Source organism: Rhinatrema bivittatum, chromosome 4 (genome assembly GCF_901001135.1).
Source record: "Rhinatrema bivittatum chromosome 4, aRhiBiv1.1, whole genome shotgun sequence".
Lineage (NCBI taxonomy): Eukaryota > Metazoa > Chordata > Amphibia > Gymnophiona > Rhinatrematidae > Rhinatrema > Rhinatrema bivittatum.
In genome coordinates, this window is record NC_042618.1 from 301,730,783 (window position 1) to 301,755,607 (window position 24,825).

Consider the following 24,825-nt stretch of genomic DNA (forward strand, 5'->3'; position numbering starts at 1 on the left):
TAGGTCTGTGTGTTGCAACCAATTTGTTGTTTTAGTTTTAACTTATGTTGATTGTTTTATGTATTAAATTAAACTCTGGAATTTGTTGCCAGAGACTGTGGTTAGTGCAGTTAGTATAGCTGTGTTTAAAAAAGGATTGGATAAGTTCTTGGAGGAGAAGTCCATTACCTGCTATTAAGTTCACTTAGGGGTAGATTTTCAAATAGCGCGATTTGGCGTACTTTTGTTGGCACATCAGGCGCCAACAAAAGTACGCTGGATTTTAGTAGATACGCGCGTAGCTGCGCGTATCCGCTAAAATCCGGGAGCAGCGCGCGCAAGGCTATCAATTCCGTATAGCCGGCGCGCGCCGCGCCGCGCAGCCTACCTCCGTTCCCTCCAAGGCCGCTCCGAAATCGGAACGGCCTCGGAGGGAACTTTCTTTTGCCCTCCCCTCACCTTCCCCTCCCTTCCCCTACCTAACCCACCCACCCGGCCCTGTCTAAACCCCCCCCTTACCTTTGTCGGGGGATTTACGCCTCCCGGAGGGAGTCGTGAATCCCCGCGCGCCAGCGGGCCGCTAGCGCGCCGGGACGAGACCTGGGGGCGGGTCCGGAGGGCGCGGCCACGCCCCCGGACCGCCCCGGGCCGTAACCACGCCCCCCGGGCCCGCCCCCGAAACGCTACGGCCCGCCCCGAAAACGCCGAGCGGATCGGGCCTGCCCCCTCGACACGCCCCCGACACGCCCCCCTCGGAGAACCCCGGGACTTACGCGAGTCCCGGGGTCTGCGCGCACCAGTAGGCCTATTGAACATAGGCGCACCGGCGCGCAGGGCCCTGCTCGCCTAAATCCGCCCGGATTTAGGCAGATTTAGGCGAGCAGGGCTCTGAAAATCCGCCCCTTAGAGAATAGCCACTGCGATTAGCAATGGTTACATGGAATAGACTTAGTTTTTGGGTACTTGCCAGGTTCTTATGGCCTGGATTGGCCACTGTTGGAAACAGGATGCTGGGCTTGATGGACCCTTGGTCTGTCCCAGTATGGCATTTTCTTATGTTCTTATGTTCTTATATATTGTACCCTTTTGGGTCAGTTTATTAGACATTTTTAATAAAATGAACAAACATGGTTGGATTACTGCAATAAACGGGGTAAGAAACTAACAGAAAGACCCTTCATAAACTCTATTGCATGATTGATAAAGGCCATCTACCAAGTGATTAATGACAAACCCACAACTACCTCATCAATGTGCTACTACAACCTGTTTTGCTGAGAAGCTGTATATGTGTGAGAGATGTGCAAATTTGTGCTCGTTTCACTTTTAGTAATATCAGGTATTTTGGGTGGGGGAGAACCAGGATTTTCTGAATGCCTGAAGTATTAGGAAAATTATTTGACTAATTGAACTGCATTACTGCAGAGTGACCACTGGATGGCAATTGGTATGATGTCAAATTGATAGGAAGTGGTTGCTGGGATATTGTAATGCCTCCAAGTATGGTGTTCTGAGGGGTGTGGTGTCCCCTTACAAGTAATGGGGGTTATTGATTGATTGGGAGGTAGTCCCAGGAAAAGTATACATCCTTGGTCATTTTGGCAGGTGTTGCCCTTTCTAGGTTGGAGTTTGGGAGACAGGCACTCCCAGGATGTTGTTGCCCTGGAGCAGCCAGCCAATGGGCTGATGTTCTCTCTGACCAGACAAGGGAAAGTGAACTACCCTTACTATTTCTACTCGTCTCTACTTCACCAGCTGCATGATCCATAATTTGGAAACAACTAAATAAATTTGAGATTCTAGCTTCCTTCATTCAGGGACAGTACCTTTCATTTTATATACCCTGGAATTAGGGTTACATATGTTACTGAGATACGTGAGATGCTGCATATTTTTCTCAGGTTTGTCCTATTGTTAATTTATTTCAAATTTAGTCCTTACTAACTTTCTTTAGATTGTAGTTGTTAAGCTGCTATACCTACAGGTCTTTGACTGTATGTTACCATCCTACTATGTTGTATCCCTCTTTGCGTACATTTTATATTCAAAAAGTCAGGTAATAAATCCAAATAATTAAATGAATAAAACTAAAAGTAGATAAAGTAATAAGGCCAGATGGGGTATTTTGGAGGTTATTAAGGGGGCTTAGGGAAAATCTGGCAGCTTCACACTCTTACCTTTTCAATACTCTTTAGTGTCAGAGGTGGTTTCAAAGGACTGGAGTCTTGAGAATGTGGTTCTTCTTCACAAAAATGGAAGTAAGAAGTATTCTGAGAATCACAGACTGGTTAGTCTGACCTTGTTGGTCAATTAATTAATGGAATCACTGCTAAACAAAGGAACAAAGGATAGTACAGTTTCTGGAACCCAATGGATTACAGGATCCAAGGCAGCATGGTTTTACCAGAGTTAGCTCTTGTCAGATGAATCTAATCAAGTGGCAAGGAAGCTGGATCAGAGGAGAGAGCTAGATATGGTGATCTTGGACTACAGGGAGGTCTTTGACACAGTTCCACATAGGCAACTTGTAAAGAAATTGAGTGCCTTAGGTGAATGACTGGGTTATACAACTAGCTGAGTGGGAGGCAATAAATGGTAGTGGTAAATGGAGTTCACGCTAAGGAAAAGAAGTTAACCTGTGATGTGCCACTGGGATTAGACCTCAGTCCAGTTGTGTTCAATATTTTCATAAGTTATATTGCAGAAGGGCTTTCAGGCAAGGTTTGCATCTTTTGAAGATGATACCAAAATGAACATGGAAGGTGTGGAATACATGAGGAGGAATGTAGTAAGGTTTAGGAAATGATTTAGAGTCTGCAAGCTAAGATTTAATGCTAAAAATGCAGGGTCATGCATTTGGTTTGCAAAAACCCAAGGGAACACTACACTATAGGGGGTAAAGTTCTTCTGTATATAAAGCAAAAGCATGATTTGAGGGTGATCATATCTGATGATCTTAAGGTGGCCATGCAGAAAAACAAGGTGACAAAAAAGTTGGAAGGATTCTTTGGTACATAAGGAGAAGAACAGATAACAGGAAAATGGAGGGGATATTGCTTCTGTATGAGTTTCTAGTAAGACTTCATTTAGAGTAATGTACAAAATTCTGGAGATCACTCCTTTAAAAGGATATAAACCGAATAGAGTTAGTCCAAAGAGCAGATACTAAGATGATCAACAATCTTCATCATAAAGCATATGGGGTCAGACTTAAAGATCTAAACATGTATACTCCGGTGTAAAGCAGGGAAAGAGGAGATTAAATACCTTCACGGAATAAATGTATAGGAGGCAAGTTTATTTTAATGACAAAGAGGCTCTAGAATGAGGGGTCATGGGATGATGATAAAAGAAGACACACACGGAAATAATCAAGGAAATATGCCTTTTCAGAAAAGGATGGTGGATGCATGGACCAGTCTCCCTGGGGAGGGGATGGAGATGAGGACAGCATCACTATTCAAGAAAACATGGGACAAGCACACAGGATCTCTGAGAAAGAGGAAAAGACTTTATAATACGGAGCAGGAGATGTGGATGGGCTATATGGTGTTTGCCATCATGTTCTATGTTTCTGTGTAAAGTGCAATTTACGTGCCTAAAATGGGTTTTATGTACATAAAACACTCTGAAAATCAAGACCATAATGTTCAAATAGTTATAAAGTAGCAATCTCATTACTCACCAATCACATATAGTGGACATGCACTGATGGCTGCAATAACAGTATAATATATTGTCAAATATTGCACAATTTCATTACATTTGCTGGAAAATGAGATATTGGGCTCAATGTGGTATTCCTAAACATTTATGATACTGTTTTTACAAAATTTAAGTAGCTTGTAGCCTGCCCCATTTTTGCATATTTGCTAAAATATAAGAGGAAGAAAACATAGCAGGAGATGAAAGTTTGAATAGAATTAGCATTCGCTATCAAACACCCCCTGTAAAGGTACCTGGAATAAGAACAGCCATTTATGCACATCATATACTACAATATAAGGACATTTCCTGAGATTAGTACTCTACTATCTACCTATTCTCTCAGAATACAGGATACCATGGAGTATAAATTCTGGTATTGTTAGTTGTAAAATAAGGAATCTGAGAGACTTCCTTAATTAGTTCTTTGCTATAATAGATAACTCCATGGTCTCTAAAGCAGTCTCTCTGTTGGTGGTGGTCATGGGTGCATCTATGATAGGTTTTTTTTATAGCCTGATAACATTCAGGAAAGAATTTTTTTGGAGCCACTAATATAAGGACTTAATACTCCAGTGATCTAAGTATATATTTCATAGAATGTAACACCTAGATAAGATCTTTTCCCCTAGTTTCACAGATATGGACTATGGATAATGCAGAGGGGTAGGGCTGGATGTTCATATCTAATTAGATTACAGAGACATGCAGAAAAGCCTGCCTAATTTTTCATTTAGAATTAAAATTATTTAGAAAACACAATGTTGCATAAGTCAGGTTTTCCCCACTGCCACTGAAAATATGAGTTTGTGGCAGGAGGAGGTATGGCCAGTATAGTAAAGAAACAGCCTCCTTTGCATTTATTCTTATTGTCTACTGCAGAAATATATTGCAATCTAGCAGACAAGTTTTTTGTGTAATAGAGTTAAAAAGTAGTATGGGGGATTGCTTGGCTCTAACAATGAACACAAGGAAATACTGTTCACCAGTTAGGATTTAGGTATCCCAGAGATCTGGAAAAGAAACAATGAATTAACCAAGTCAGACTGTATGATGACTTCTTCATGAGCAATTAAAACAATCCTTTATATTTCATTAAGTTTATGTAATCACAATGTAATAAAGTGCTGAATGTTTCAGCTTTTCTGTAGTTCCCAAAGTAGCCCCTTATCAGTCTGCAGTATTATCAAGTTAAGTGGTATTGTTTGATAGACAAAACTCTTCTTTGCTCCTGTGTTAAAAATGCTTGCAGCTGGTTTGTCTGCTACAGTTTTTAATACATTTCATTAATGTCCTCCTTACCATTGTTCAAGGTGGAGATCCATGGCTGTGTTTAAATTGAGATCAGTAACATCCAAGAAATCTGTATTGAAGATGCTAGGACCGGTGCTGGTGAGAGAGCCAAAGCCAGTGGCTGAACTTGGAGGCGTCAGATCCAGCCATTCCATGGTTTCCCATGGAGACTCTGTGAAGCTCAAGTGTGGCAGGGCACTACCTTCCAAAGAGGGGGAGCACAGTCGAGTCTCTACTGGAGGAAGAGCAGAGTCTAAAATCTCTCTTGAAGTCAGGAGTTCCTCTGGTGCTTTAGCAGAAAATCCATCCATCACACCTTCAAAATGAGATGCATCACCTCCAATTTTAAGAAGCGTGGCATCGCTGGTCCTTCCCAGGAGATTCTGGGAATTCAGTAAAACTTCAAGATGATTGTCATTACTGCTTGGACAGTGGTCAAAAGCCCCCGAGACACTTGCACTGCTGACAGACACAGTTATATGAGGTACTTTGGGGGGACAGGAATGTTCTTCCTTGGCATTGGCTGGCATTTCTGTTTATAAAACAGAGGCACAAGGTTTAGTAAAATAAACCCCCCAAAACATTTCTTGCTGTTTATTATTTATTTAGTATAATCTATACAGTATGCCCAGAGCGACTCTGAGTAATCTGACTGGTGGGAACACAGGAATTAAATAAGAAATGACAAAAAAGGGGCATTCCCTGGCAGTAAATGCCTGGTGGAAAAGGCTGAAGGTCTGAGACAAAGTGAAGGGCCCTTAACCTACCAGAGTATCATAAACAGTAACTATCCAGCCCTGTGGGTCTTTATTATTATCAAAAAACTACCACTCTGCATTTTTAATTAACATAAAGATAGATGGTCAATAGCTGAAATTATAAATCAAAAGTGCCTGGCCATGTTTTTAGTGTTGGTTAGGATGGTGGATGGTATATGAAAATGTTAATTATATTACCACAGTATGTGTTAATCTACTATACTTTAAATCTATTCCTTAGTGAAATAAGTAGGATCTAATTGATTTTTAGCTTATGAATTGTATTTAATATTTAGTTTTGAATTGTATTTACATTTTTTATTATGAATTATGTTTATGAATTGTGTTAAATGAACTGTGTTTAAGATATTGTTTTGGGAATAAAGATTCCATTTTTACAGCTTTACTTAATTAGAGAAAATGGTCCTGCACCTATTAACTCACTTTGAGACTTCATTTTTTCCCCAATTCTCCCCAAAGGCATATTTTGTTTTGTCTGTCTCTGTCTTGAATGTATTGTAAGTTCCAAAGAGTTATATGTTCATCTTTACAGAGCTGTGTACACTTTGCAGTATAATATAAATGTTTAGTAGTAGTAGTAATAGTAGTAGTAGCAGTAATAGTAGTAGAGAGAGAGAGACAGCTGTGAAAGAGCAAGAAATAATGAAGACACAGGTAAGGAGAGAAAACTGTAAAAGAGACAGGATGTGAAAGATCTAGAGATTATGTGAGAAAAGCTTTTCACTCACTTTGCTCTGGATTTGATGGCTGTTGTTTAGTGATACAGAGTTAAAGTCTTTTGTGTGATGCACAAGTCTCTAATGATATAAGGAAAACACTGCAAAATGCTGCATGCAGAGGCTTCCAAAAACTGAAACCTTTTAAATTTGTTCATAGCAAACCAATGTATTTAAAAGATTGACCTACATCTGCTTTTTCAGTTTTTACCTGCAGGATAATGGCCTTATTTTAAAGGTAAGAAGTAAAGAATTAAGCAAGAAGAATATGCAATTCGTATCTCTTTTTTTTTTTTTTCAATTTGGACTTCTACTCCCACCTTATCAATTCCAATGGAAATGCCCAAATCATCTGACAAACAGATTTACACAATATAAAAACCTATAATACAAAAAACAGGTAATGGAGTGAATGGTAGGGAAAGAGAGAGGAATTTCAGGTAGGACCAGTGTAAGTTAATTTTTGGTTCTGTTCAACCAAACCAAATGGCCACAGTCCCCACAAAATTAATCCTTTTTGGCTCATCCAGTTTAGTCCATTAAAGTGGAATGATGGAAACAAAGTAATGCATTTTTGAAAGCTGAAGCCAAATGGAGTGAAGCCAGTAGGGCATGGGACAAAGAAGGATCAGGACCAATCATGTTTCAGCACATTTTTAACAGTCTCTCCCAGATGACAGCCTCATGTCATGAGTTCACATTTATTTTAGGTGAAAATGAAATTAAGAACACTTTGAATAGTGACCATTTTGTTCTCATCATTTTGTATCTCTGAGAGAGAAGGCAGAAATTCTGAAGCTCTTTGCTTCAAAACTTAGCATGAAAAAATATGAGAAAAAAGATCATTTCCAGGAGAAAGTAAAGTGTCACTCAATAACACTGTGAATAGCTATGGTTTGAGTTGCTGCCTAGCAGGAGAAAGTCTGCAGTCTTTGTGAGATGGATACAGCAGAGTTGCTTACCTGTAACAGGTGTTCTCCCAGGGCAGCAGGATGTAGTCCTCACATATGGGTGATGTCATTAGGCGGAGTCCTATTACGGAACACTTTTGTCATGACTGGCACACTGAGCATGCCCAGCATGCCATGATCCCTGTGTCCACAGGAGTCTCCCTTCAGTCTTGTTTGTAGCAAAAAAGTGTGAGCAAAGAATAAAATAACAAAACGTAAGTGGATCCAACTCCGCGGGGTGGAGGGTGGGTTTCTGAGGACTACATCCTGCTGTGCTGGGAGAACACCTGTTACAGGTAAGCAACTCTACTTTCTCCCAGGACAAGCAGGATGGTAGTCCTCACATATGGGTGATTAGCAAGCTACAGGCTGACTCATATTACAACAGGCCAATAGCAGACAACTTGTGCAACAGGCACAATAATTGGGGTGCTATTGGCAATGATGAGGCAGCCTGAAATCACAGCAGGTGATTGTGGAAGGAGGTGGGCATTATACTGGAAAACATTTTTTCAAGACAGATTGTCCAAAGGCAGAGTCTTGACGGCCATCCTTATCTAAGCAGTAGTGGGCTGCGAATGTGTGAAGAGAGCTCCATGTCGCAGCCTAGCAGATGTCGGCAATTGATGCTGAACGATAGTGTGCTACCGATGTTGCCATGGCCATTACACCCTTTAAGCAGATGTAATGGCTATGATGAAAATAATTTTCCATGTTAGAAGTTTTAATGTCATAGGAATGCAAAGGCTCAAACGGGGAAAGCATGAGCCTTGTGAGCACTACATTTAGGTCCCATTCTGTAACCGGTGATTGTAGAGGAGGCTTAAGTTGTAGAAAGTCCATCATAAGCCGACTCATAAGGGGTTGAGCCGTTATCAGGGCATCCCCTACTCCCTGGTAGTACGCTGAAATGGCACTGAGGTGTACCTGTGCGGAGGATGTCTGGAGACCAGAATCCGAAAGGTACCCTACATAGCCTAATAAAGATGGAGTGGGACAGGAAAAGGGGCCAATACCTTTTTGTGTACACCATTTGGTAAATCCTGTCCATTTCGAATGGTAAGATTTACGTGTGGAAGGTTTTCATGAAGCTACAAGTACCTGAAAAACATTAGTGAAAAGATTTGAAGGTATATATTGCCGTGATTGTGTGTTATGAGATTGAGCTGTGGGCAGGCGAATTGGTTCCTGGAATTGATAGGTCGAGAAGTGTGGGGAAGCATACTTGTCGAGGTCAGTACGGGGGTATGAGAATCATTAAACCCCTGTCCTGCTGTAGCTTCACGAGAGTTTTTTGGCTATGAGAGGTATTGGAGGAGACGTATCTAGGAGGCCTTTGCTCCAGGGGCGAGCAAAGGCTTCCATGGCTAACGCGTTTCATTGTCTGTGTAGGGAACAGAATCTGACTACTTTGTGGTTCAATTCGGACACAAAGAGGTCGATGGTTGGTTGACCTCAGTGCTAGAAGATTTTGCTCGCTACACATGGATTCAGAGACCACTCGTGGGGATGGAGACGTCGATTGAGATGGTCTGTTAGTACATTGGGTATGCTTGTTAGATAAGTGGCCCGGAGATGCATGGAGTGTGCAAGGGCCCAGGCCCATATCTGCGTGGCTTCCTGGCAGAGCTGATAAGACCCTGTGTGTCCCTGCTTGTTCGAGTACCACATTGCCACTATGTTGTCTGTCTGTATCCACAAAGTTTTATGTGAGAGGCAGTGTTTGAAGGCATAAAGGGCATAATATATGGCTCGAAGCTCTAGGAAGTTGATGTGAGACTGTTCATCGAGCGGAGTCTACACATCTTGGGTTTGGAGGTTGTTAATACGAGCTCCCCACCCAAGTTGGATGCGACCATGGCCAAGGTCACCTGAGGAATTGGTTACTAGATCGATGACATGGATCAGGGACGAAAGCGGTTAAACGGTTTAAAGCCACTAAAATTTTAAAGTGCACTGAGTTTTACCCATGGCTAGTCTGGCCATAGGAGTGATGTGGACCGTGGAAGCCATGTCACCCAGCAATGGGAAGAATTGATGGGCTGAGGCTATGTTTCTTGCGTGCAGAGATGTGGACAGTTTGATAGGATGTCTGCGCAGTTGTTGGGCAGGAAGGCCTTTTGGACTGTAGTGTCCAGATCTGCTCCGATGGAGGCAAGGATGTGAGACGGATCCATATGGGATTTATGGTAGCTGATCAGAAATCCCAGCAAATTTAGTAGATTTATAGTGAGAGAATTTAGAGCTCCTTGTTTGGATTGACTCATTAGGCAGTCGTTCAGGTAAGGAAACACGTGAATGCTGTTTATTCGTAGATAAGCGGCAATCATTGCTAGGCATTTGGTATAATACATGAGGTGTCGAAGCTAGTTTGAATGGCAGAACTTGGTATTGAAAATGCTGTTGACTCACTATGAAGCGTATTGAAAGTCATGAGAATAGAGTCAACCTCCTTGTTGTAGTAAGGGAAACATGGTGCCGAGAGACACCGAACTTTTCTTTCTGAAGAAATTTGTTGAGATTTCTGAGGTCCAGGATGGGCAGAGGTCACCTGTTTTCCTTGGAATTGGGAAATAGTGGGATTAAAATCTTCTGCCTTGCTGTGTCCGGGGAACGGTGTCCCGAGCTCTGGTCCTCAGTAGGATGGACTGTTCTGTTCTCTGGCAAGGTTTCAAAATCCAGAAGCCTGTCCGACTGGCAGAGCTGGTGTGATCTGGATATCAGTTGTTGACATTGGACGTTGACGGGTAGATCAAAGTCAGCCCAGAGGCAGCAACTAGTGTATGTATCAGTCTGTACTGGATGAGGTGGAGTCCCGGAGACCCGGGAGCCAATAGGAACACAGTCTGACAGAGGGCGCCTGAGCAAGAGCAGGCTGAAGCCTGAATGAACCATGTCCAGGACAAAGGCTGAAGAGGTGTCTTTAAGCAAGCTGGGTTCAGGACTGGCAGCAGTCTGGAAGCAGTGGCAAGCAAGGCTGAGGTCTGGACGAGGAGAGAGTCAAAGGATGGTCAAATAAAGCAGGGCTGGAGAGAAGCAACGGCATGGTCAGGTGATGCAGAGATCCAGGGCTGGAGAGAGGCAACGGAGTAGTCAGGCGATGCAGAGGTCCGGGGCTGGAGAGAGGCAACGCAGTAGTCAGGCGATGCAGAGATCCGGGGCTGGAGAGAGGCAACGCAGTAGTCAGGCAATGCAGAAGACAAACCAGGTTAGCAATCCGAAGGAGAGACGAAGGAACAGGAACTCAGGAACAAGGAAAATGGAATGAAGGCAATCAGGATCAGGAACCAGGAACAGAAGAAGCAACGAGCACTCGACTAGCAAGGGGACCTGTTGCAAAGGCGATTTGAGAGAGTGGAGCCCGGGCTTATATACTGGAGCTCTGCCGACATCATCATCCAGGGCCGCGGCCAGGTTTCTGCTGCGGGCCCTATGAAAGGATCAGCTGTGCGCGCACGCCTAGGGAGCAGTACGGCACTGGTCGGGATGGTGTCTCTCCGCGGGCCATGTGGAGAAGCCCGACGCGGAACATCAGGAACTGCAGCAGAGCTGGAGGCCCCAGGGGTGGCCCGAGGACGGAGCTGGCGACCCACATCTGCCAGAGACAAGGGACCAGATGCTGGATCACTTTGAAAGAGGTGAGGAGGCCGAGCTGCGGGTCTGCTGCGGCTGGCACGCGTAACAGTGCCCCCCCTACGCCCCCCCTTGGAGGTCTGGGTTTGCACGGATGGGCACGATGAAACTGGAGGAGGGGTTTCTTATCCAGGATGTTACAGTCTGGCTTCCACAAATTTTCTTCAGGGCCTTAATCCTCCCAGGAAAGGAGGTATTCCCACCGGCGGCCACTACGGCGGACATCAAAGACTTTGTAGACCTTATAAGTGGTGTTGGTCTCCGCAACTAGCAGAGGAGGTGCAGGAGACTTTCGTGAAGGCCAGGATAGGACCACAGGTTTTAGGAGTGATACGTGAAATGTATTGTGGATTCCCAATGTAGGCGGCAGCCAGAGTTGGTAGGTTACTGGTCTGACACGACGAATGATTGCAGATGATACAAAATTGTTCAGAGTAGTTAAATCACAGGCAGATTGTGATAAATTGCAGGAAGACCTTGTGAGACTGGAAAATTAGGCATCAAAATGGCAGATGAAATTTAATGTGGATAAATGCAAGGTGATGCATATAGGGAAAAATAACCCATGCTATATTTACACAATGTTAGGTTCCATATTAGGTGCTACAACCCAAGAAAAAGATCTAAGCGTCATAGTGGATAACACATTGAAATCGTCAGTTCAGTGTACTGCGGCAGTCAAAAAAGCAAACAGAATGTTGGGAATTATTAGAAAGGGAATGGTGAATAAAACAGAAAATGTCATAATGCCTCTGTATCGCTCCATGGTGAGACCGCACCTTGAATACTGTGTACAATTCTGGTCGCCGCATCTCAAAAAGGATATAATTGCGATGGAGAAGGTACAGAGAAGAGCTACCAAAATGATAAGGGGAATGGAACAGCTCCCCTATGAGGAAAGACTAAAGAGGTTAGGACTTTTCAGCTTGGAGAAGATATGGCTGAGGGGGGATATGATAGATGTGTTTAAAATCATGAGAGGTCTAGAATGGGTAGATGTGAATCGGTTATTTACTCTTTCGGATAATAGAAAGACTAGGGGGCACTCCATGAAGTTAGCATGTGGCACATTTAAAACTAATTGGAGAAAGTTCTTTTTTACTCAACGCACAATTAAACTCTGGAATTTGTTACCAGAGGATGTGGTTAGTGCAGTTAGTATAGCTGTGTTTAAAAAAGGATTGGATAAGTTCTTGGAGGAGAAGTCAATTACCTACTATTAATTAAGTTGACTTAGAAAATAGCCACTGCTATTACTAGCAACTGTAACATGAAATAGACTTAGTTTTTGGGTATTTGCCAGGTTCTTATGGCCTGGATTGGCCACTGTTGGAAACAGGATGCTGGGCTTGATGGACCTTGGTCTGACCCAGTAAGGCATGTTCTTATGTTCTAAAGGTCCAATATACCTTGGTGCAAACCTCTGAGAAGGTATCTTGAGTTGAATATAACGGGTGCTTAACCAGACTTTCTGGCCAGGAAGGAACTCAGGGGCCGAGCTTCGATGGCTGTCAGCATATCTCTTGGTCTGGGAAGCGACTTGGCGTATGCGAAGATTCGTTTGGTTCCAAAGTGCCTTGAGGGCATCGGCAGCAGCTTGCGCAGCAGGAGAAGGGATTGACAATGGTATGGGCAGCGGTGGTCGCGGTTTCCCGTTAACGATGGAAAAGGGCGATGTACCTGTGGCAGCGGAAATGTGGGAGTTGTGGATGAACTCCACCCAAGGAAGAAGTTCCGACCATTTGTCCTGACGATCCTTTATATATGCACGGAGGAAGGACTTTAAGGAGCGGTTTGTATGCTCGGCTTGTCCATTGGCTTGAGGATGGTATGCTGTTGTTAAACTGATGTTAATGCCAAATTTTACAAAGGGCGCGCCAATATCTGGCGATGAATTGTGGGCCTCTGTCAGAAACAATGTCCTTGGGTAAGCCGTGTAATTGGAAGATTTGTTGAAAGAACGGGCGCAGATGGTAGGCCTGATAGTGGAACAAAATGGGCCAATTTGGAGAATCTATCAATTGTAACCCATATGACCATGTGGCCTTTAGACAGTGGTAAGTTCACGATGAAATCCATGGAAAGATGTGTCCATGGTTCTTTGGGAGCTGGGAGTGGCTGGAGTAAACCCCAAGGTCATCCGACCGGGGGTTTCTGTTGAGCACAGGTGCTGCAGGAATTGATGTATGCTTTAGCGTCAGAGACCATAGTGGGCCACCAGAAGAACCGCTGAAGCAGCGCTTTGGTTCTCGCTCACCCTGGGTGACCGGCAAACAGAGTCATGTGCCCACCAGAGGATCTTTCATGGAGTCGACGGGGCACCACCGCTTTCCCCTTAGGAACAGGATGAGTAGCCAAAAGACAAATGCAGGCTGGGTCAATAATGTGACTGGGTTCATCGGGTTTGTCTTCAGGTTCAAATGAGCGAGACAGGGCATTTGCCCAGAGATTTTTCTCTTTCAGGTAGTAGCGAATCTCGAAGTTAAATCTGGAAAAGAACAGCCTATCAGGCTTGATGGGCATTGAGATGTTGGCCTTGGCTCAAGTGTTCCAGGTTTTTATGATGTGTGAACAATGTAAATTTATGTTGTGCGTCCTCTAGCCAAGGGCGCCATTCCTCTAAAGCCAGCTTGATGGCGAGTAACTCGAGGTCTCTAATGCTATAATTTTGTTCTGCAGCAGAGAATTTGAGCGAGTAGAAGGAACACGGGAACATGGATCTGGAAGCAGAGCTTGGTTCAGGACTGCCCCGCTCCAATCACGGAGGCATCTACCTCAACCAGGAAAGGACAATTTGGGTCCGGATGATGGAGACAGGATTCAGTTAAGAAAGCCTCTTTGAGGTGATGAACGGCGGAAATAGCCTCCGGGGTCCAGTTTCGGGTATCCTGACCCTTACGGGTTAGAACTGTAAGAGGAGCCACCAACATAGAGTAGTGTGGTATAAAGTGGCGGTAGTAATTCATTAATCCTAGAAAACGTTGAAGTGCCTTCAGGCCCACGGGTTGTGGCCAGTTTTGTATTCCCTTTAGTTTCACAGGATCCATCAAGAATCCTCGTTGGGAAATTATGTACCCCAGAAAGGGCAAGCTGGATTTTTCAAACAGGCACTTGTCCAATTTCGCGAACAGATGGTTCTCCCGAAGACGTTGAAGTATAGTACGAACATCGGTACGGTGCGTGGCCAGGTCCTTGGAGAAGATAAGAATGTCATCCAGATACGCCACAACTTTGATGTACAAGAGATCCCTGAAGATTTCATTAATCATTCACTGGAAAACTGCAGGTGCGTTACACAGGCCGATGGGCATCATTAAATATTTGTAATGTCCATCTCTGGTGTTGAAAGCTATCTTCCAGATGTCACCAGGGCGGATACGCACCAAGTTATAGGCTCCGCATAAGTCTATCTTGGTGAAGATAGAGGCTCAGTGTAGCCGATCAAACAATTCAGATATCAAGGGCAGAGGGTACTTGTCCTTGAGAGTGATTGTATTCAGACCGCGGTAGTCGATACACGGTCTAAAAGATCCGTCCTTCTTCATGACGAAAAAGAACCCTGCGCCAGCAGGGGAGATAGAGGGGCAAATGAACCCCTTTTCAAGATTTTCCCGGATGTATTCCGTCATGACCTTGGTCTCAGGAAGCGACAGCAGATAGGTATACCCTCGGGGGGGGGGGGGGGGGGGAGGGTGTGGTTCCAGGCAGAAGATTGATGGGACAATCAAATTTACGAAGAGGAGGTAGGAGGTCCTCCTTCTGCTTCGAGAACACGTCTTTGAAGTCTGCGTAGGGAGCAGGTATGCCTGAGGAAGTGATTGCCAGAGGAACCACTGGTGGGGGCGCCACTTTCTGAAGAAAAGTCTGATGACTGGCGGAGCCCCATTCTGTCAGCTGGAGAGACCCCCAATCGAATTGGGGAGAGTGACTTTGGAGCCAAGGTAGTCCCAGAACTATCGGGTGAATGGACTTCTCTAGAACCAACAGTTCAATTTCCTCGGAGTGGAGAGCACCAGTAAGAAGTCGAACTAGCTCTGTGGTTATGGAGACTTGAGCGGGTAACGATTCTCCATAGATTGAAGCAATGCACAAGGAAGTCTCGAGAGGACGAGTTTTGATACCCAAGAGTTGAACCAGGTCTCTAAGGATAAAATTACCACCTGCTCCGGAGTCCACCAGAGCAAGAACAGGAAACGATCGAGTGTCCCAGACAATAGTAACAGGCACGGACAGTTGAGGGGCTGAGGATGTTGTGCCCAAGTTCAGGACCCCAACTGAACTTAGGCCAGGAAGTTTCCCGGACGGACTGGGCAAGTCTGTAGATGATGGCTGGGTGCTCCACAATACAGACACAGGCCTGTTTGTCTCCGCCGGAGGTTCTCTTCTGAGGACAGGTGCCCACGACGCAACTGCATGGGTTCGTCGGTCTCAGCCACAGCAGAATTCCTACAGGTAGTAGGGTTGGTAGCAGGTGGCGAGTGGGAACGGACCCGAGAGGGTTTCTTGGGCATCCGATTTTCCCGGTGATGCTCTTGGAGACGGTGGTCAATTCGGCCTGTTAGATCGATAAAATCCTTGAGAGAGGAAGGGAGCTCTCGAGCTGCCAACTCATCCTTTAGTTGTGGGGAGAGCCCGTCCAGGTAGACAGCTCGCAGGCAGTCCTCCTGCCAAGCGAGTTCAGACGCTAAAGTCCGGAATTCAATGGTGTAGTTGAAGAGGCTTCTTTGGCCTTCAGGTGGCCAATCTCATGTATTTTGGCCTTTATGGGTCAAGGCTGTCAGTGGAGCAGCCAATGTAGAATTGTGTGGGATGAAGTGCCGATAATAGTTGAGGAATCCTAAGAAGCACTGGAGCGCTTTGAGTCCCACTGGCTGTGGCCAATCCCGGATTCCCTGTAATTTAGTGGGGTCCATGGAGAAGCCTTGTTGGGAGATTATGTAACCCAGGAAAGGCAAGTTGGACTTTTCAAACAGACATTTGTCCAATTTTGCAAACAGATGGTTTTCACGAAGACGCTGGAGGACAGTTCATATGTCAGCGCGATGAGTGTCGAGATCTCTGGAAAAGACGAGAATATTGTCCAGATAAGCCACGACTTTAGTGTATAATAGATCTCTAAAAATTTCGTTCATCATTCGTTGGAATATTGTGGGTGAGTTACAGAGGCCAAAAGGTATCACCAAGTATTCGTAGTGACCATCCCTGGTGTTAAAAGCAGTTTTCCATATATCATCGGGGCGAATCCTCACCAAGTTATATGCCCTGAGCAAATCCAGCTTCGTGGAGATGGAGGCACCTTGGAGATGGTCAAACAATTCTGAAATGATCGGTAAGGGATATTTATCCTTACGAGTGATGGCGTTTAGGCCACGGTAGTCAATACACAGCCTAAGTGATCCGTCTTTCTTGGTGACGAAAAAGAATCCCACCCCAGCTAGAATCCCACCCCAGCTAGACTCTTGACAGGTACTAGAAGATCTGAACATATCACCCCAATATTAAAAGAATTTCATTGGCTGCCGGTCAAATACAGGGCCCAGCATAAAATCTTATCACTGATACACAAAACCCTCTACAATGAAAACATTGAATGGCTAACCTCTTCACTTCACATCCACACCCCCTCAAGAACCACCAGATCAACCGGAACAGGGATGCTACCAATTCCTTTTCCCCAAATTGCCCACCTAAATAATGTAAGAGAAAGATCTATCTCTATTGCTGGACCCCTTCTATGGAACTCCATCCAGCAGGAATTAAGAGTAGAAGCTGACTTCAAATTATTTAAAAAGGGGATTAAAGCTTGGCTTTTTAAACAAGCCTACCAAGAGCTGTTAGCATAATTATCTTACACTTCTGATTTAATACCAAGGTAATGTATATTTTTAATTTTATTATACTATCTCTACCCTAACTATACTACTTCTCTAAGTGTTTAAATTTTGATTATTTAGCATACTATTTAATTTGCTATGTTAATTATATTATGAAATAATGTATTTACTTCTTTCTTCATTGGAAATGCAAATAATTTTAAATGATTAATTGCTAACTATTGTAAACCAATTTGATATGCTCGCAAGAAAAGTTGGTATATAAAATTTATTAAATAAATACATAAATGTAAATGGGCAAATAAATCCTTTTGCAAGATTTTCCTGAACATATTCAGTCATTGCCTTTGTCTCAGGTAATGACAAAGGATAGGTGCATCCACGGGGAGGGTGGTTCTAGGAAGGAGATCAATTGGACAGTCTAACATTCGGAGAGGTGGAAGGAGGTCAGCCTTCTACTTAGAGAACACATCCTCATATGCAGTGTATGGAGCAGGTAAGCCAGAGGACATAGTAGCCAGGGGAACCACAGCAGATGGTATCACCTTTTGGAGGCAGGACTGATGGCAAGCGGGACCCCATTCTACTAGTTGTAATGAAGCCCAGTTGAATTGGGGAGAATGCTTCTGTAGCCAGGGGAGCCCAAGGCAGTGGTCAGGGAGTGGAGAAGGCATGCATGGTCAGGCAAAGCAGTGGTCAGGGAGCAGAGAAGGCAGAGATGGTCAGATGTAGCTGAGGTCTGGGACTGGAGAGAGACTGAAGAATAGTCAGATGTTGCGGAGGTCCGGGGTTGGAGAGAGGCTGAAGAATAGTTGGGCATAGTGGAGGTCCGGGGCTGGAGAGTAGCTGAAGAGTAGTCAGGCATAGCGGAGGTCCGGGGCTGGAGAGAAGCTGAGGAGTAGTCAGGTGTAGCGGAGGACCAGGGCTGGAGAGTAGCTGGAGAGTAGTCAGGTGTAGCGAAGGTCCGGGGATGGAAAAAAGCTGAAGAGTAGTCAGGCGTAGCAAAGGCCCGGGGCTGGAGAGAAGCTGAAGAGTAGTCAGGTGTAGCAAAGGTCTGGGGCTGGAGAGAAGCTAAAGAGTAGTCAGGCATAGCGAAGGTCAAGACCGGAGACTCAATCGAACACATAGACGAACAGGAACTAGGAGAACCGGAACTGGGAACCACAGGAAGACAGGAAAGCACAATGAGACGATTCAAGGAATAGCAACGAGTACGAGGAGTACAAGGAGTACGAGGAGTACAAGGAGTACAAGGAGTACGAGGAGTACAAGGAGTGCAAGGAGACTTGTTGCAAAGGCAAATGAGGCCTGAGCTTTTATACGCTGAACGGTCTGCCATCAGCATCCGGGTCCGCGGTCAGGTTCCCGCCATGGGCCTTTTAAAAGAATCATTGCTGCGAACGCGCACGCCTAGAAAGGGGTGCGGCACTGGTGGTGGTGTCTATTCGCGGGCCATGCGCAAAGGCCCGATGAACAGGAACATCCTGGCTGGCAACACTGGGCAGTGCCGGAGGCACCGGAGGGAATCCGAGGTCAGAGGTGGTGGCCCACCGCTGCCAGCAAAGAGGAGTCAGCAGCTGGTTTCCATCTGAAGTTGTGAGAGAGCTGTGTTGCGGGGCTGCCGCAGGCTTTATAAGAACATAAGATTTGCCATGCCTGGGTCAGACCAAAGGTCCATCAAGCTCAGTATCCTGTTTCCATCATTGGCCAATCCAGGTCATAAGTACCTGGCAGGATCCCAAAAGGTTGATAGGTTCCATGCTGCTTATTCCAGGGATAAGCAGTGGATTTCCCAAAGTCCAACTTAATAATACTTTATGGACTTTTCTTCCAGGAACTTGTCCAAACCTTTTTTTTTAAACCCAGCAATACTAACAGCTTTCACCACATTCTCCGTCAACGAATGAGAAATTACTTCTTACCTGATAATTTCCTTTTCTTTAGGATAGACAGATGAATCCAGAACCATTGGGTTTTGCACCTCTACCAGCAGATGGAGACGGAGCAAAGTTGACATCATAGTATATATACCCCTGCAGTGACATTAGCCTGCCAGTATTCTCTATAAAACCAACTGTGGACAGACTAACAAAATTTGATTAATAACAGACAACCATTCTAGTACTCAGTCAACAAGAAACACTGAGCTCAGACAAAGAATGTATTAACACTAGTCTAGGGACTGGATTAACACTTACCAGTAATCCCTGGAACACATAGCCACACAAGAGGGCCACAGCACAATAATTTGGTAGCCAAGAGCCGGATTCATCTGTCTATCCTAAAGAAAAGGAAATTATCAGGTAAGTAGTAATGTTTAATTTCTTAGCGTATAGACAGATGAATCCAGAACCAGTAGGATGTACCCAAACTACTCCAGAATAAGGCAGGAGGCTGCCCGTGGTCCGGTCAAAACTGCAATTGCAAATTGTGCGTCTTCCCGGGCCTGCACATCCAGATGATAATACCTGGAAAAAGTGTGTAAGGAGGAGTACGTCGCAGCTTGGCAAATGTCGACGGGAGACAACAATCTGACTTCCGTCCATGACACTGCCTGAGCCCTAGTGGAATGAGCCCTAACCTGACTAGGCAATGGCTGTTCAGCATCCATGTATGGGCCATGACTACCTCCTTAATCCAGCGAGCTACTGTGGCTCACAAAGCTGGCTCGTTCTGTTTACTACCATCTTGGAGAGCAAACAGGCGATCAGTCTTCTTGAGAATTCTAGAAACCTTCAGATACCTCATGATATGTCTCTTATCATCCAAGAGCTGTAACAGGCGATATTCCTCCGCATCTGTCTCCCTATATAGAGAAGGCAGGGAAATGGACTGATTCAAATGAAAATCTGAGACCACTTTTGGCAAAAAGGAAGGAACAGAATGACACCTGGAGACACTCGGAGGAATGGCTCCCTCAAGACAAGGTCTGCAGCTCGGATATTCTATGCGCTGAACAAATCACCACTAGAAACACTGTTTTCAAGGCCAGTAACTGCAAGGAGAGGTTATGCATTGGATGAAATGTAGGGCCTGCTAAGAAATCCAAGACCAGATTAAGACTCCACAAGGGCACTGGTAACTGCAAGGGAGGATGAAGATGTTTCACTACTTTCAAAAAGCAGGCCACATCTGGATGAACCGACAAGAGTCCACCATTCACCTAAGCCCTGAAACAGGCAAGAGCCGCTACCTGCACCTTTAAGGAAATAAAGGCCAACCTTTTAGTCAATCCATCCTGCAAAAATTCCAAAATGAGCAGGATCTTAATCGAATGAGGAAGAACCCCTTGATCTTCACACCAAGCCTCAAACACTCACCAAACCCACATAAAGGCTAAGGAAGTGGAGAACATTTTTGCTAGTAGCAAGGAGGCAATCACAGCAGTAGAATATCCACACTTCAGCAAGTGAGCCCTGTCAAGGGCCACACCATAAGGCAAAATTGAATTGCATCTTTGTGAAGAACAGGCCCCTGCTGCAAACAGATCCCTGGGCGCCGGAAACCGGAGGGGGGAGTCTACCAGGAGCCTTTGCAGATCCACATACCATGGTCTCCTGGACCAATCTGATGCCATCAGAAACACCATCCCTCTGTGACTCTCAATCCTCTGAACCATTCTGCCCAACATGGGTCATAGGGGAAAGGCATACAGCAGCTTGTCCTCCGGCCATTCCTGCATAAGAGAAGTGATAATCAATGACTTCGGATCTCTCCTGCGACTGAAGAATTGAGGAACCTTTGCAGTGTGAGAAGTTGCTAGCAAGTCCAGAAATGGAAAGTCCCAACAATCAGTTGAAGTGCCTCGTCTGATAGCACCCATTCTCCTGGGTCCAGACTCTGCCTGGTGGGAAAGTCTGCTCTCACATTATCTTTTCCTGCAATGTGTGAGGCTGAGATCTCCTGAAGTTCCACTTCCGCCCATTCCATAAGTTAGTCTATTTCCTGTGACACTTGCTGGCTCTTGGTTCCTCCCTGCTGTTTGATGTAGGCCATTTTTATTGCGTTTTCTGACATTATCCAGACTGCTCGACCCTGCAACCTGTTGCCAGAATGCAAGCATGCCAACTGGACCGCCTGGGCTTACAGCCAATTGATTTTCCAGAGAGACTCTTCTGCATTCCAGCGTCCTTGCGCTGTCAGTTCCTGACAGTGAGCTCCCCAACCCTTGAGGCTCGCATCCTTTGTAGCCAGTCCAGTGATTTTAGGGAAACACCCTTTCTTAGATGATCCACTTGTAACCACCACAGTAGTTGAGAGCAGACCTCCATTGGCAGGTGGAGCCGAATCAAATAGTCCTGAGACTGTCGGCTCCAATGAGACAGCAGGGAGTACTGAAGAGGAAGCATATACGCCCTTGCCCATGGCACCGCTTCCAGGGTCACCGCTATCAATCCGAGCACCTTTAGCTAGGCCCACACTGTTGGGCATATTGTGTTCATCAACAGACGCTGTTGTGCCAACAACTTCTGAATACAACCCTCTGGCAGGAAAACCCTGCTCTCGTGTCAAACTGAACACATTGAAAAAAAAAATCGAAGAAAATTCTTTTTCACTCAGCGCATAGTTAAGCTCTGGAATTCATTGCCAGAGGATATGGTTACAGCAGTTAGTATAACTGAGTTTAAAAAAGGTTTGGATAAGTTCCTTGAGGAAAAATCCATAAACTGTTATTAATTATTATGAATAAGCAATAGCAGCTTGAGATTTATTTAATGTTTGGGTACTTGCCAGGTACTTGTGACTTGGATTGACCACTGTTGGAAACAGGATACTGGGCTTGATTGACCCTTGGTCTGACCCAGTATGGCACATCTTATGTTCTTATGTTCTCTAATGATTGAGATGGCTGAAGACTGCTTTTGGCTAGGTTCACCACCCAACCAATGCCTGCACTCAGGGAGGGCAATTTTCTAAATTCCCACGGGTAAACCATTGTTTTACCCAGAGAAATAGCTTTGAAAATTACCCTCGGTGGGGGTAATTTTGTAACAGCCTACAAACATTTTAAATTAAATATGTGCATAAATTGCACCATTTTTTAAAGGGAAAGTAAGCACATACTTTCCCTTTGAAAATTACTCACCAAGGCTACCCTCAACAGTTACACTTGCTAATTTGTATGCATATTTTTAGGACGATATAAATGTAAATTTTTGAATATGCAAAAGTATGTGCATAAATACAAACCCCTTTCCATCTCCACCTCTGGAACGCCTCTGCATAAAGCACTATTTTTAGATGTTCAAGTGCCTTTGAAAATTACCATCCCTATATCCTTTTAGTCCTCTAAACTCCAATAAGTTAAGAAGGCTTAAAAGTTTAATGGTAGGGAAAATCAGAAACATTATAAACAACAATAATAATAACAGTTCTATTTTATGAATGAATGCTGAAAACAAATGCTACCGCTTCCCCCACCTCCCTCCCTCGTGGTCTCTGCTGTTCCTCCTCCCCAGATAGCATGCTAGGGCAGCTCAGAGGAATCCTGCTAGCTTGAGGAATGATGGAGTGCACCTTTACCATCACTCTTTGGCTGCAAGGGCCACTTCATCAGAGCTCTTCCCCCATCCCTCCAAGCCTGAGTGCAGTACCTCTCTGCAGAGAGCCCTGGCCAGCCAGCTTCAATGAATGTGAGACCCAAACCTAGATCCCATTTGCTTCAGCACTGTGAACTATAGGTCCTGCTAGTACTTTTAGCAATGAACTTTTTCCATTTTCTGTACCTCCACTCTCAATAAGTACATCCAGGAGTTCATCCATCTGCTGGCTCCTACTGATCTGCTGCAGGATAAAAAAGTAAAGAAAGTAATGAGAGCTGTGTCCTTTAGTAAACAAAGTGCAATATACTAATGCAAATAGGCAGTTTTCCAAAGTTAATGTGTACATTTCTATACAGAGCATCACATTTTTGCTATATGGCCCATTTCAAGCATAGAGGGAGATTCATCAAGCCACATGTTAAACAGCGTACATTGCATGATAAACACTGTATATCGCGCAATATCCACAATAATTTGAATACATTTGGGCAGAGTTCTTTCTCTATTCCAATGAGCTACTTTGCGTGACATTTGCTTGTATGATTTTTGCAAATCTATGCAAAGCAGCTCATGCACAGGTAATCCTATGTAAATAAAACAAAGTGGCTGACTTAGAAAGTTGTCAGCCACATTATTTTAGCTACACCTTTCCTAAAAATGTTAATTTACAGAGGGAGTATACAGACCCTAATGCAGGACCAGATGCTCCCATGGTAGATTTAAAAGAGCCCAACTATTTAAAAAAATTTGCTGCCAGAAGTACCAAAAAGTACCTAGGGGGGTCTACCTTGACCCACCACCCCACCCCGGGTCCACCTCCATTGATGGCACCATGAACACAAGTAAAATGTTAGATGCACAAGTAAACACAATGATGCCCCCTCACCCCAAGCCCGTCCACACAGGAAAAATAGTGGGCAAAGAGTAGCTCCCCAATCCCCTTTTGCATAACAAAAAGTAAAGAGATAGGGCTCCCCATACTTCTTTCACCCCAGTCCCCAATTTTTCAAAACCCTGTTGGTGGTATAGTAGGGTACCCTCCCCACCCTGGACCCTCAAGTCCAAAAAAACATCATTGGTTTGACAGTGGACCCCTTCCCCCTTTGAAGGTAGCCATGTGCCCCCTCAATCCTGTACCTTAGCCCATCCTCTGAGCCCCGCCCCCATACCTTTCAATAGTACCCTGGTGGTCAAGTGGGGATCCCTGGTGTCTGGTGGGGCCCAGAGCACCTCTAGGCCTTGGGCCAGTCGATGCTATATTTCAAAATAATGTCAGACAGCTTTTGCCTCATCACATGCTGGGCACTCTGTGCTCCACTAGACATCAGGGATGCCTAAATCTAGGCTCTTGCTTAGGAAACTGAAATCCAAAACCTCCAGGATTGCATTCTCAGAAATGCTTCCACACACAAGACCCAGAGGAAGGCCGAGCTCCAGAGTCTCAATGAATGGATGAGACATAGTGCAGAGAAGAGAATTTTAGGTTTGTTAGGAGCTGGGGAACATTCTGGGAAAGGGGGAGCCTATTCTGTTGGAATGGACTCATCCAAAATGGAACCATTCCTGGTGCTAACTTTTAAAAAGGAGGCAGATCAGTTTTTAAACTAGAACATGGGGGAAAGCTGCATAACATCACTCCTACTCCTTCCTGTGTCATTGGTACCCACATATACCAAGACAGCCGGCTCCTCCTCAACTCTCTCTAAAATCTTATCTAGGTGGCTTCTGAGGTCCACTACATTCTCACCAGGCAGACAAGTTACCAAGTGATCCTCATGTCCACTAGACATATTGCAATAGATGTATTCAAATTTATGTCTCATTCTCTCAGAAGATGGGAATGTGTATACTCATTAGCTAAGCCAAGGTCTAGTTTATCCCAAATCAGTTCATCATTTAGTGGGCCATACTCAGATGTTGCTGCTTTCTCTCTCAAACATGTGATAAAGTTGTCAATGGTTTCACACTCCCCTTATTTGTAACAACCACATATGTATCTTTCATACATTACATTTTTTAAAAATAGGTTTCAAATGCATCAAAGCCGTTTTTTGTATCTTTTCTCTGTTCTTCTATAAGACACAAGTTGTACCTATAAATATAGCATCATACACTCAGCAGTATATGGTTTGGAGGAGATTGTCTTGAAAGTATACTAGCAAACCAACCCCTAGATTCATCAAAATGTGATAATAATGCATTGATAATGCATGTGCTAAGAAAAGGGTGTGTTTATGGAAATGTTAGAATTACTGCTCCATATGATAACATACCACTTTGCATCAGTAGTGCTGTTGCGTACAGCAAACATTTTGTGCCCTGTGATAATTACTATTTTGCATCTTGTGGAGAGAGAGAGAGACTGCACCTATCTACAAGGACTACATAGTAGT

The 24,825-nt window shown here is 44.6% G+C and overlaps 1 protein-coding gene across 4 annotated transcripts in view; it reads right to left on the bottom strand.

The window, feature by feature from the left end:
* Window positions 1-983: 983 nt before the first annotated feature.
* Window positions 984-24,825, bottom strand: part of MYOCD (myocardin) — a 332,840-nt gene continuing 308,998 nt past the window's right edge. For all 4 annotated transcript variants that reach the window (XM_029600231.1, XM_029600233.1, XM_029600232.1 and 1 more), the window contains 2 exons: window positions 22,616-22,673; window positions 984-5,509 (listed from right to left, as the gene is read on the bottom strand). In XM_029600231.1, coding sequence (XP_029456091.1) covers window positions 4,983-5,509; window positions 22,616-22,673 — 585 coding nt within the window. In that variant the 3' untranslated portion in view covers window positions 984-4,982. The remainder of the gene's footprint in view (window positions 5,510-22,615; window positions 22,674-24,825) is intronic.